Here is a 12,757-nt window from a genome sequence, read left to right as displayed (position 1 = left end):
TTTACTTTGAGTGGATGGGACACTGTTGGCGGGTTTGAACAGGGGAGTGCCATGATCTGACTACTTTTTCTAAGTATCTCTCCAACTGATATATGGAGAATACACTATAGCAAATTAGGACAGATTTTTTTTTTTTTGTCCTAAGCAAGTGAAAGGGTGGGGGAAACTAAATAAGGTGGAGAAGGCTAGATCCAGAGTTAGTCCTGTTAAGTGTGAAGTGACAATTTAGCATCCAAGTAGAAATATCAACTTGGCAAGTGGATATATGAGTCAAGTTGAGGAGAAGGATGTGCTAAATGTAACTTCTGGAGTCATCAGCATATGGATGGTATCTAATGCTCTTATATAAGATCACTAAGGCAATGAGTGTAAGTAGATAAAAGGAGAATTCAAAGGACCGGGCACATCTTTGGGGCATTCCAAAATTAAGATATCAAGGAGAAGAGAATAAATCCAGAAAGAATATAAAAAGTAGTCATTCAGGAAGAAAAACACACAAAAGAGCATATTAGGCTGGAAGCCAAGTGAAAAATGTGTACCAGAGAGGAGGAAGTAATCATCTATGTCATAGCTCTTGATAGGTCATGTAGTATGAGGATTGAGAACCAACCACTGGATTTGGGAACATAAAAGTCACTTGTGACCTTGATAAGAACAATCTCAGTGGAGAAAGTGGATGTGGGTGTGAAAGTCTTATTGAATGGAATAGGAAAGAATGCCGGGAGGGTAAGTGGAAACAATGAGTGTAGACAACTCAACTGAGGAGCTTTGCTATAAAATGGAACAGAAAATTGTAGTTGTAATTGGAGAGGAAAGTGGGGTCAAGAGAAATTCTTTTTTAAGATGAGAGAATAGCAGCATGTTTTATACTGAGCCAATAGGGAAAAGGATAAATTGACAATGAAGGAGAAAGAAGGGAAGGTTCCAGGAGCCCTGTGCTTGAGTAGGCATCAGGGGCTGATATCCAGCACCAAAATGGAGGAGACGGCCTTAGATGGGAGCAAGAACACTTCATCCACAGCAAAAAGAGGGAGTAGTCCATGAATGCAGATGCATGAAGGTAGAATATGTGAGCATGTCAGCATGTGGTGCTTCTCTTCTGATGACTCCTATTTTCCAAGCAAAATGGGAGACAAGGTCGTCCTTTGAGAGTTAGGAGGAAGGGGAGGTGTCAGAAGACCGAAGAGAGGAGAAGGTTTGCAATACTTGTTAGGAGAGAGGGAGGGTACCCGAGGTTGGAGGTAGTTGATAGCATGCCTGATCAGAGCGGTTGTGTGTTGTGCAGCCACATTTACTATGCAGAGGCAGGAACAGGGCAGTGGAGAGTTAGACTCAACTAAGGTCAGGCTTTTGTCCAGCAAGAAGGATGAAATAAGAGGAGGACAAGAGAGTTGATGATATGTATAGGAATGATTTTAGCAATTGCCATGAAGGATAAGCACTGCAAAGAGGGAGAGAGGCCCCTAAAGGGAATGAAAACCAGTAAAAGGGAGGTATAATCAAAGCCTTGTAGCTCTGGTAGAATCAAAGGATTGCTGGGATTGGGGTCCCAGAGGGAGTGAGCTCAACATATGAAAGGCGGTGGTCAGAGTGGGGAGAGTTGAAGGTGGGGTCATGAAGGAGCTGTGGTTATGACGAATAAGTAAGAGTGGCTGAGTTAAGAGTTGAGGAGAAGGTCACTAGGAAAGACACTGTCAAGGAAATGAGAGGGCAGAGTAATGGGAGGGTCATGTTCCTGGATATTGAAACCACCACGAATAACAACAGCAATGTTGGGAGAGTGGCAGTGAGACAGGGGCTGAAATCTTCAGGGAAGTTAAGAGTGATCCAGACATGAGTAAGTTACAAATAGAAGGAAAAGTGGATTCAGCCTGTTTGCTTCTCTCTCTGGGTCTCAGTTTCCTCATTTTTAAGTGGGAAATGCTGACAGTCCTTCCATCATGAGATTTTTATAAGGATTAAGTGAGATGTTGCAGGCAGAACATCTGTCACCCATTGGGACTGCCAGACTTTAACTTGCAGAAAATTAAATTATTTTTAAAAGGGTACTTGTGAACGCCTGGGTGTGTGTCTCATCTACCTCCAACTAAAGTTGGGAGAGTATGACCCAGAAGGCTTACCAAGCTCAGGGTTGACCCAATAAATCACAATCATCCTAATTCCCTAGAGACATTCACCTGTGGTCCTCTCTGGTAAGCCTGGGCCTGGCCATGGCCAACCCCACCACCTGCAGCTGTCCTTATCCATGTCATCTTTGTCTTCCCGGCAGGCCCAGGTTCTCTCTGACTCTTCCAGCTATCTGCATACACCAGGTTTGTTGCCTCCCAGACTCTGTCTAACGCAGAAGGCAAAAGCAAACTACATGCTTTGGCTGCTCTGTCTGGTGGGCCCCCCTTTTTATGGCCAAGCTAGCTGAAAGAGCCCAGGGAAGCTAAAATCTCAGGATGGTATCTTGTGTGCTGAACTGTGCTGAGCCCAGAAACGTGCAGATGCTCTAGGGCAGTACAATCTGATGTTCCTAGCATGGGGAGCTTGGGCCATGGACTGGGTCAGGCCCTTTCCACTTCTTTTCTGCATCTATCCATGCACTCAGCTCTAGGCAGGAGTTTCTACCAAGGGATGAGGTCATGTCTAACTAGCAGGGAAGTGTCTGTCTTACCAAGAATAGGCAACAATATTCACAGACTCCTTCTTCTCGAGACAGAGACAAGAAAGGTGACGGAGTGGGGGCCAGAGGCTTAGGACCCCTGGGTTGCAGCAGCAGGACTGCCAGAGTTGAACAGGTCCCTTTTGCTGAGCCCAGTCCCTTGAGTTTCTCACCCCTGGTTCATCAGGGCTCTCAGAATATCCTATCTGGAATATGCCGTGAGCAAGTTTTACCTAGCATTACTGTTATGCAATCCAGACAGTGGATCCCTAGCCTCTACCCCCACACTACTCAGAGACCACATTTACCCTTTTCATTGCCAATTTTTCATTGCCTAGTATATTGTAGGCCCTCAACAAGGAGGGAGAGAAGGAATAGAGGGAGGGAAGTTGGGAGGGAGGGGTGTTAAGGATGGAGGAGCATAGAATACAGCTCTTCATCTCACCACCCAGTTCTGTGTCAAAACCTAGAAGACTCCAAGCATCTTCACTGAATTTTTCTCCATGACAGTCTGCCTGAGCTGAACAGTCATCTTCTTACCCAGAATTTCCCTTCCTCTCCTTAAATTATATATAAAAATGAAGGGTGGCCACTCCTGTCAGAAAACATTTTCTTGGTCCTCTTCCTAGCAAACAAACACTTACCATCCTCTTTCTCTAATACACAGTGACATCCTGACGCAGTAGTGCTGGAAGGAGACAAGAATCACTAATTCGGAAAAATGGCCAAGCTTCTACAGTTTGCCAGGCTCCCACCTATTTACTCAGGAATCCAAATTCTGGAAAAGCAAACCTGCATTCCTATTTACCAACCACTATCTACCAGTCTGAAGGCTGTTGACATTAACATTACAAGTGACATTTGGCTCTCGGTGTCCTTTCTGAATAGACTTGTTTCAACTAAGAAACTAACAAAGAAACCTCTAGAGGAAAATATTTTGGGGGAGTAGTGGTATGAGGGTGACCCGAAACATTTTTTTGTCCAACATGTTGGATCATTGTCTGGAACTGAAGCAATCTGCTTGGGGGAGAGGGAAGCTGGCATGTCACTCAGAAAGGAATTGCAGCCTCTCAAAGATAATTCTGAAAGGTATGCCTAGGGAAGAGAACAGAGGACTCCAGAGGCAACTCATTAAAAAACAAAACAAAACAAAACAAAGGTCAAGGTCTAAAAATGTTTATTCAACAGGCAAGTAATTTAAGGAGCCAAAATTTGCCATACAAAAGGATGTGTGGTGAGAAAGGATCCTGTTAGATTTAAATTACATTTGATTTTTAAATTTATCATTTACAAGCAGATTTTCCAGCACCTAAAAAGAAAGTACACCTGTGTACATTTTTTTTTTCCAGTTTTAGCCTATCAGCCATATCTTTCCAGTAAACTTCCTGTATAGAACAGTTACCACTCTATATGGGTGGTAAATGAGTGAAGGGTTATTTCCAGTCTCCAAGTTCATTTCTTTATCACCCCCTCTCTCAGAACTGGGCACAAAGAACTGCTGCTTTGAAAGAGCCAGGATGGGTGTAGCAGCCATCAGAATCACTTAGAGAACAAGGTGAAAGGACAAAGCCTGGGCATCCTCCACAGGAATTCTGACTCAGTCAGTCTGTGAGAGGCCCTGGGAATCTGCAGCTCTAGCATGCACCCACGGTGACTCAGATGCAGGTGGCGCCCGCGGAGCCCACCATGACCAATCCCTAGAAGAGGCCCTCTAGGCTGCTGTGCCTTCTGGACACAGTGCAGCCCTGGTTCCAATGTTCTCCGTAAGCACACACTTGGTGGACAGTTACTGATCCACGCTGCTGTGCTGGGCAAGCCGATCTGTGGGCCTCCTGTGACATACCCCTGATTTCTCTTTATTCTGTTAGAACGATTACAGGAAGTTATCTATGCAATGCAAGGATTTTGTGGTGGGCGTGCTGGACCTATGCCGAGACACGGAAGAGGTGGAAGCGATTTTAAATGGTGATGTGAACTTCCAAGTCTGGTCCGACCACCACCGTCCAAGTCTGAGCCGGATCAAACTCGCCATTAAATATGAAGTCAAGAAGGTAAGCTTCCCCACCTCTCCAGGCCTTCTTGCCTTGCAGGGTGGCTGGCCTCGCTTTGGGCTCATGCATATTTTACGTTCCCACAAGGTGACCATGAAAACACCAATCACCCAACTACTCTCTAGACAAAGAATGGCCAGCCTTGCAGGACTGCTCAGAGCTCCTCAGCGAACCCCTCCCTTCACTCCCCAGCCCACCAAGAGAAAGGTAGCATGACTATAATTCCAGGAACAGGCTTTCAGCCTGGAAAACAAAAGAGGAGATTTTCAGCCTCCAAACAACTGGCAGGGACAACGTGACCTGACATCCCAGCGAGGAGGCCAATTCCCCAGTTTTCACGAGAAACACATCACTCCGGTCTGTCAATAACACTGATTGAGTTCTGTGTGCCTGGGGACTTGTTGTGTAGAAAATGTTTTAGTTTGGAGGCTTTGTGGGATCCATGGGTCTGGGAGCCTTAGAGGAATTTCACTCTAAAGTCTTATGCAAGTACTTAGTAGGAAGCTCAAGGAGACTTGTCACAGGAGTAAGCTCGTCCCACCTCCTCACTCAACCTCAAGGTGTCTTTAATGGCCACTGGCACCCAGTAGCCCTCAGGCCCACAGTGGCTAGTCAGATTGAAGTCCTAAGCAGCAAAAGTCAATTATGTCTCCACTTTGGATGTATTCTGGATTCTTTAGAATCTGCTCTTATATTAGATGATGTCATCCATCCTGATGAAAACAGCAGAGCTCCAAAGATCCATGTGTTTCAATATCACTGTGCTTTGCACATAAGCAAAATGGGTGATCAGCCTTTAAAGCTTTTTATTTTTTTCCAGCTATTTCACAGGGTCAATACTGGGGGTATTTTCAATGCCCCCAAACTGACCTCTGGACACTTCTCCTCGTACTTTTCTCAATTTGCGTGGAGGGAACCATCCTTCAACAAACCACATATATTTGTAGAATTCATCTAGTGAGAGCTTCCAAGTTTGAAAAAATCTTCCTGCCCTCTTACTTTTAATAATAATAAAAAAATCTAAGAAAAATAGCTTTATCTGAAGACTCTGGGTCCCAAAGGCAAAGTGGACAAATCATAGGAAATGGGGCCTTTGATTACCATTCAAAAGCATAGGGCTATGAAAAGAGAGGGAGCAGGCTATAGCTTCAAGTACAACCCTATTTTCTTGGCTCAGGAAAACTCTCATTTTTTCAGCAACCCCAAGAGCTCAATGAGGCTTTTCATCAAAGCACAGCATTCTAACCCAGAAGCTGCTGAGATACCCATGGCCTTGGAGTTCACACAAACCCTGCTATGGAGACTGTTTAGCAGTGGTAAAGATGAGCTTAAGTTTCCAGAACCACAAGTATTTCCTTCCTTCCCAAAGCCGGAGTACCCTCCTGCCTCCCAGCACAGGGAAGGAGCACAGCGTGGAGGTGAAGATGTCTTTGAAAACCCAAAGAACAGGAGATGCTTGGCATCAGCAAATTTATATTTGCAGTTTCAGCTATTCATGAGCAATTCTAATGGCCCATAAAATGCAAGCATTCACCATTTTTCTGAAACAAATCCAAACCTCTTAGCAACACTGTCAGTGAGGGTAGATCAGTCAGCTAGTCCAGAAGTCTGGCCACCACCTCATAGCTACGTGTTCCCTCTTGTTGTCAACCACTAAGTACAAAACAGCCCCAGTGATGAATGAGAAGAGAAAGTAGAGTACTCCATGAACATGACAGTTCGGGACACAATAAAAAGGTTTTATGAGGGAAATTATTTAGTGATATTTGCCAATTAGGAGAGTCATAAAGGTCTCAGGAAATATCCCTCATGAATGTCAAGTGTCTGCAGCAATCCATAGGTGGGAAGATGATAAACAACCTGCATAAAAAGTCAGCCTTGCTCATTTTAAAGACCTCCAATGGGTAAATTCTCTCAGACCATGTTTATCATTATGTAACAGCAGACAGACACAGAGTTTTCCTTGACATTTATTCTATCATGAATTATAGTGAAAACACCTAATATTAAAAAGATGTATTAATAAGAAAAGATGTATTAATATTATAATGAGATTTCATTTTTAATTTACGAACTTTAGCACGCTTCCAGGGGCACAATCTAACCCTGGGTCATTGAGTTATGAAATGACTAGCATCAAAGCCTATTTATAAATACATTGCCTTTACACCTGATATATACAATAGCTTTAAGGCTGGAATATAGAACCATAAAAAATTCCTAGGTCTCTGCCCACATGATATCAAATCAAACCATTAATTCAGTAATTAAAGCAAATTAGTTGTTCTTGGCAGTTTCATGGGCCGCTACTAAGTAAGACCTTAAAAAATGGTGTTTTGTTCAAATAAATTTGGAGATCTTGAATTAAGTAGAGTCAAACAGATTTCTTTGCTTAAAGACATTACAGAGCTTTAACATGCATTGCTCCTCCAATTAAAAGAAAAAGGGTACAATATGTATTATTTGACCACAGAACTCTTTCTCACAGAAGATTGATGAAACTCGTTTTCCATGTAAAAGTCTTTGGGTAACTCTAATGTAGAATCAGCCTATATGAGCCATGAAACACACAGATGTAAATGAAGTGGGTGCCACCCTTGCTGGTAATGAGCCCTGGATCAGGTCCTTCACCTGAATGTCTGCCTCTCTTCAGGCACCACACTAATGTCTGGTCGTCTGGCTGGCTCAGTCATAATGTCAGCCTCCATTAGCTCAAGACAATTATCCCACTATTGCACAAGGGACCACCTGGTAAAAAGAAAAGAATCATGAAGTAGGTGTCAGGAAACCAGATCTTTAGCATGATTCTTTCACTTACTACCCATGTGGTCTTGGGCAAGTCTTTGAAGCTCTGAGTCTCATCCCCATCTGCAAAATGAGCATATAAGCTTCTGCTTCCATTTTCTGTGAACCTTCAAATGAATTCATATGAGAGGAAATGCTCTGCAAACTGTAAAGTTCTCTGGAGTTCCATAGGGAAGCATCATTGCTGTGATTCAGTGATGTCCCCCTTCCTTGTAACTGGGGGGTGGGGGGTCTTTCTATTTCCAGAGATATTCCCTAGCTTGTCCTTTGTCTTCTCCCTAGAAAATGCTAGAAACTTCCCCTTGGTAAGGACATTGTCATTATCGTCTAAAATCCTTCCAGAAAAGACAAAAGGCCTTGTGAGGATATGGTTGTTCTCCATGACTTCTGTTTTAAGAGAGTAGCTCAGCCTCCCCCAAAACCCAGGCAGATGTGTCATCTGCGATGTTAATCGTTGTGTTTAGAAGAAAGTGTTGGAAAAGTGGCTCAGAAGGTGCCCTCTGAGGTTAATCCTGGTCTAACCACTTAATGGAGTCACTTGAGCAAGTCACTTAGCCTCTGTACAACTCACTTGTCTCATCTATAAAGTTTGGATAATAATACCCACTTCATAGGATTATGGTAAGAATCGAATGGGAAAAGTGTGCCTCACACAGCATCGGGCCCATCAGCCTGTGGGTATAGACGAAGCAGTACACTACACACACTGTGCTGGCTTAGAGCCCGTGTTCATGTTACTAAACACACTTCTGGCACCCATCTCAGTCCATCCCAGCCCTAACAGGTTCCGGTCCCTTTGGAAGCCAAGGCTGCCTTATGAAGAAGTAAGGGGACTTCTCTCCCCATGCTGAGTCACACGTAATCTCAGAAGCAACTCTACTTGGGCCTCATGGATAAAGAAACCAATCCCTCCAGCTTTGGCCTGCAGCCCGCCATATATAGGCCTTGGTCTTCTCCTTCAGGGCCAATGTGACTAGCAGACATCTTGCTGTCTTCTCCATTTCTATGTCTGGCCCCGTGGAACCATGCCTAATATCTTTCTTAAAGGCACTCTACTCCCTCTGCATATCAGCTCTAAATAAATGCTTAAGGGACTTCCAGCTCCACCAACAGGGAGTCGAAATCAGTCTCAAGATCCATTTGGGCTCAGCTGGACCCAGGCTGCACCCGTAAAGGGAGCCCAGTGTCTAGCATGTGGTCATTGCTGAGTGGCTGGTCAAAGAGATCCAGACTCAATCCTTGGCGCTCTCTTCAACTTGACTAACTGAAGACGCACATCTGAACCCTTTACTTTCATCCCTCCCTCTCTCTCCTCTTGATTGCTTCTTCATCTCTAGGCTCACAGGGATGTTCTTTTCCTTTCTTTCCCCTACATCATTCCTTGCTTCTTCCTAACTCCAGGTGTGTCTATATGGGGGTCATATAAATCTCCTAGTCACTGAAAGAACTTTGTAGACGTGTCATTCAAGCTCAAATGCCACAGGAGAATGGGACAAAGGGACCCAGAAGGTGCTATTTTGCACAACAGAAGCCTTAATTCTACCTAGAGAGGAGGTGGAGGCTCCTTTGGACATAACTAAGCAAAGATCTATTATTTAAAAAAAAAAAAGGAGAACACATGAATATTTTGTCCAAAATTACATTAGTCCCACTGCAGAAAGCATGTCTATTATCAGGCAATTATCACCAGTAAGGGGGTAGTTCAGTCTGACAAGTTGTTTCAGCCACTGCCTGTGAGCTCTATAGACATTGATCAGCCTGCTGGGCATCCCAAGATGGGTATGACAGTCCTCCCTCAAGGAGCCATCAGGTGGTAGGTAAGGTGGGGACAGGGATGCTATGACCGTAGCAGCAGCAGCCTCTGCACTTTGCTAGCTGAGCAAAGTAGAGTTCACAACAGTCACTTTCAGACTTGCAGGTGGACCCCGCTCTCTAGTGTCCTGTCCTGCAGCTTGGTTTGTAGAACCTAAGCATGGCACTGGCCATCTTTCCTCCCAACTGATGAGACTCCCCACTCTCCTACAGGAGCAGCTCCACTTTGCTGAGCCTTCCAGACTCTGAAACAGTGCCCATTCCTGACTCCACCAAGCTCCTAGGTGATTCCTGGCTCAGAAAGCTAGTCTCACATGAAATAAAGCCCTGGGAGAGGACAAAGGGAGGGAGAAGGAATGAAAGGAGGGCCCTCAGTAACCCTACTAAGACAGTGCCATTTTTCTCCACACCATTGTACTAAGGAAATAATATCCCCTATAATTTTCATTCACTTACTTAGGCATCATTGAACAAACATTCACTGTGTCCACTACACCACCAACTCTATGCTGAGCACGGGGGAGACTTAGAAGATCAAGACCTAGGCCTCACCCTTGAGGTGTTCATCAGGCAAAGGAGAGAGAAGTGTGAACCACTGTTACAATCTTGTCTGAGCAGGACAAACAGAAACAGGAAGTGGCAGCGTGAAGGCCAGAGGAAGCAGTGACCAGCTCAGTCGGGACCCCAGGAAAAGTTTCCCAGAAGCAGAAATGCTTGAGACAGGGCTAAAAGGATGAGAGGTGCTGGACAGGATGTCAATTTAGCTGAGAAGCAAGGGAGGACAATTTAGGCAGAGGGAGGTGAAAGCTGAGAAGTCACAGATACCTGAGGAAGAGTGGCATGGATGGGGCTATGTTTAGAGGGGGGCAAGTGTTTCCCTGTGGCCATATCACTGTGGGAAAGGAGCACACTGGAAAGCTTCTCAGAACCAAATCCTTGAGGGTGTTTCATTACACAGCCACTTGGACTTTGTCCTGGCAGCACTATCCCAGGGAATTTTCTGTGATGATGCAAATGTTCTATTTTCTGCTGTCTAACATGGTAGGTGCTAGCTTCTTATGCATGGCTAGCCAGCACTGGAAATGTGGCTAAGGTAATTATGGAACTGAATTCTTAGTATTTTCTAAATGAATTAGCTCAAATATCAAAGCTGATTGTGGGCAGTGGGTACCACACTGGACAGTATGGCTGCATATCCTCACTCATGCCTTCAACAAGCTTTCAGTGAGGGCCTACAAAGCATACTGTGCTAATGAACGGGGATGTGGTGCTGAATGAAAAGGACATGATGTCAGCCATCATGGGAAAGACAGATGCTAATCAACACATCACACCAATAAATTGTGATGTTGGATTTGGAATATTATAAAAGAGAAGACCATGATATTATAACTTTTAAAATTAGCTGTCACCTAATCAGGGAGGTCAATGAAGGCTTCTCTGAGGAAGTCACACTTGCTCTGAGAGCTAAAGAATAAAAAGTTAACCAGATGTGGGGAGGACATTTCTAAAGGAGAGAACATGTTCAAAGCATATTCAAAGGCCCTGTGGTAAGAGAAAACATAGCATATAAGAGAAACTGAAAGAAGGTGAATGTGGCTGAGTTGGAAGGCATAGGGAAGAGTGGGGCATGGGATGAGTGTAAAGAAGCAGGCAGGGACCAGACCATGCAGAAAGGCTCATTGACCATGCTAAAGAATTTTGTTCTCATTCTTTTTTCAAGAATAAGAGGAAGCCACTAGAGAACTTTAATGAGAAGTAGTTGTAAAGATGAGGAAAGATGCAGAGACAGCTTTTCCTCTGAGAAAAGCTAGAAGGCAAACAGGGTGGGTATGGATGCAGCATAGTTGTTGGGCAAAAGGGACATGATATTAATAAAGACGGGCGTCGTTAAGCTCTGTTGACAAGCAAAGCCAAAGTTATAGTGGCTTTTAATGAAAGAAGGCTTATTTATTGCTCATCCTATTTCCATCTTGGAAGAGAACTCACTCAGGAATCCAGGCTGATAGGACAGCTACCCTCTCCAATGGTCCCACCCTGTCAAAGGGAACTCCAGTGATGGAGAGTCCCACACGAGCAAGGAAATGCTTCCACCTAGAAGTGACACACATTCTTCCCACTTACAACTCACTGTCAACAATTAGTCACATCACCCACAACACCATGAGAGAAGCCAGGAAGTGTAACGCTGCCATATGTTGAAAGGAGAGAAAAAATGAAGCTATTTGGCAAATAGCACTAATAACTACCAAAAGGATAAAAGTTGAAGGAAGTCATATTAATAGCCTCAATTTCTCTATAAATAGGAAGTAGAATCACCCTCTGAGATAGAAAGCAGCCTGAAAAAAAGTGAAAAAAAAAATGAGGAAAAATTCCATGGGAGATGGAAGAGAGAGCTGAGCAGTAGAGCCAATAGCCCAGCCAAGAGGGAAGGTGGTAAATTCTTTGCCAATAGCCAGTGTTCTCAATAAAAATAGAAAATCTCTACCAAGATCAAAAACATAAAAATGATAACACACATAATCAATGTCCTCCATGAACCTCAATTCCATGCTGTCAGCTTCATTTCAACATCTTTTCATAGACTTGGGGCCCAAAAGTACATAAAATGTACACAGGTTCCTCTCAGAGAATAATGCCAAGGAGGATGGGGTGTGCTGGGAGGGGGCGATTCCACACATCACCACTCTGTGTAAAGCTGGGCCAGGACCTCTAACCACAGCAGAAGTCCCTTTGCTTTTTTCTTCCAAAAATCTCCACCTTGTGCACATTTTACAGCCATGCTGTAAATGGACCCATTTTTCTACCTGGAAAAACTCCCAGAAGAAAACAGAATGTGTTGGGTAGAAATACAGTGTTACAGTTGAGTGCCTGCCTGCTCAGATTCTCCATTTACTAAGTTTGTGGCTTGCATTAAGTTGCTTAGCCTGCTGGCCTGCAGCAGCCTCCCAGATAAGGTGGACCCTAATGCTCAAGAGCCTGCTGGATGAAATTTGTGTTAAAAGACACAATGAGGCCCAGCAATAAATGCACAGCTGGCTGAAACCCCTCACCCAAATGCAGTGACCATGGGGAGGGACACTAGAGAGAGGGAAGATGACCTCTGCTGGGGTTCTGTCTCATTTCTTCTGTCTGCATAGAGCACAGGGACAGTGAGCAAAGGGGACCTGGGGACACCAGGGCTTTCTAGAGGACGTCTGAGAGTCCATTCAGACACTCACATGCTCTAAGCAGACATTCTCCCACTGTGTTTTCCTGCTGAGGCATCGTTTTACCAGATGCTCAGAGTTAAGAAGATTGGAGTTGTCAAAAACACAGTCTGGCTGGTCAGGCACTACCCCAAACTATGCCGCAGGATGCCCAGCAGCTGCCAAACACTGTTGGAATCCACTGGTGTCGAAAGCATCAATCAGCATCTTCTTTGGGGATTCCTCTCAGCATT

At 44.4% G+C, this 12,757-nt stretch overlaps 1 protein-coding gene across 1 annotated transcript in view; it reads left to right on the top strand.

Moving 5' to 3' along the window:
- Positions 1-12,757, top strand: part of TRPC7 (transient receptor potential cation channel subfamily C member 7) — a 140,229-nt gene that overhangs the window by 37,624 nt on the left and 89,848 nt on the right. Inside the window, exon 3 of the mRNA XM_035015043.1 lies at positions 4,516-4,698. Within this exon, the coding sequence (XP_034870934.1) occupies positions 4,516-4,698 (183 nt within the window). The remainder of the gene's footprint in view (positions 1-4,515; positions 4,699-12,757) is intronic.

Source organism: Mirounga leonina, unplaced genomic scaffold (genome assembly GCF_011800145.1).
Source record: "Mirounga leonina isolate KUSES-001 unplaced genomic scaffold, KU_Mleo_1.0 Mir_168, whole genome shotgun sequence".
Classification (NCBI taxonomy): Eukaryota; Metazoa; Chordata; class Mammalia; order Carnivora; family Phocidae; genus Mirounga; species Mirounga leonina.
The sequence above is the reverse complement of the archived record's forward strand: the minus strand, read 5'-3'. Positions and strand labels throughout refer to the sequence as shown.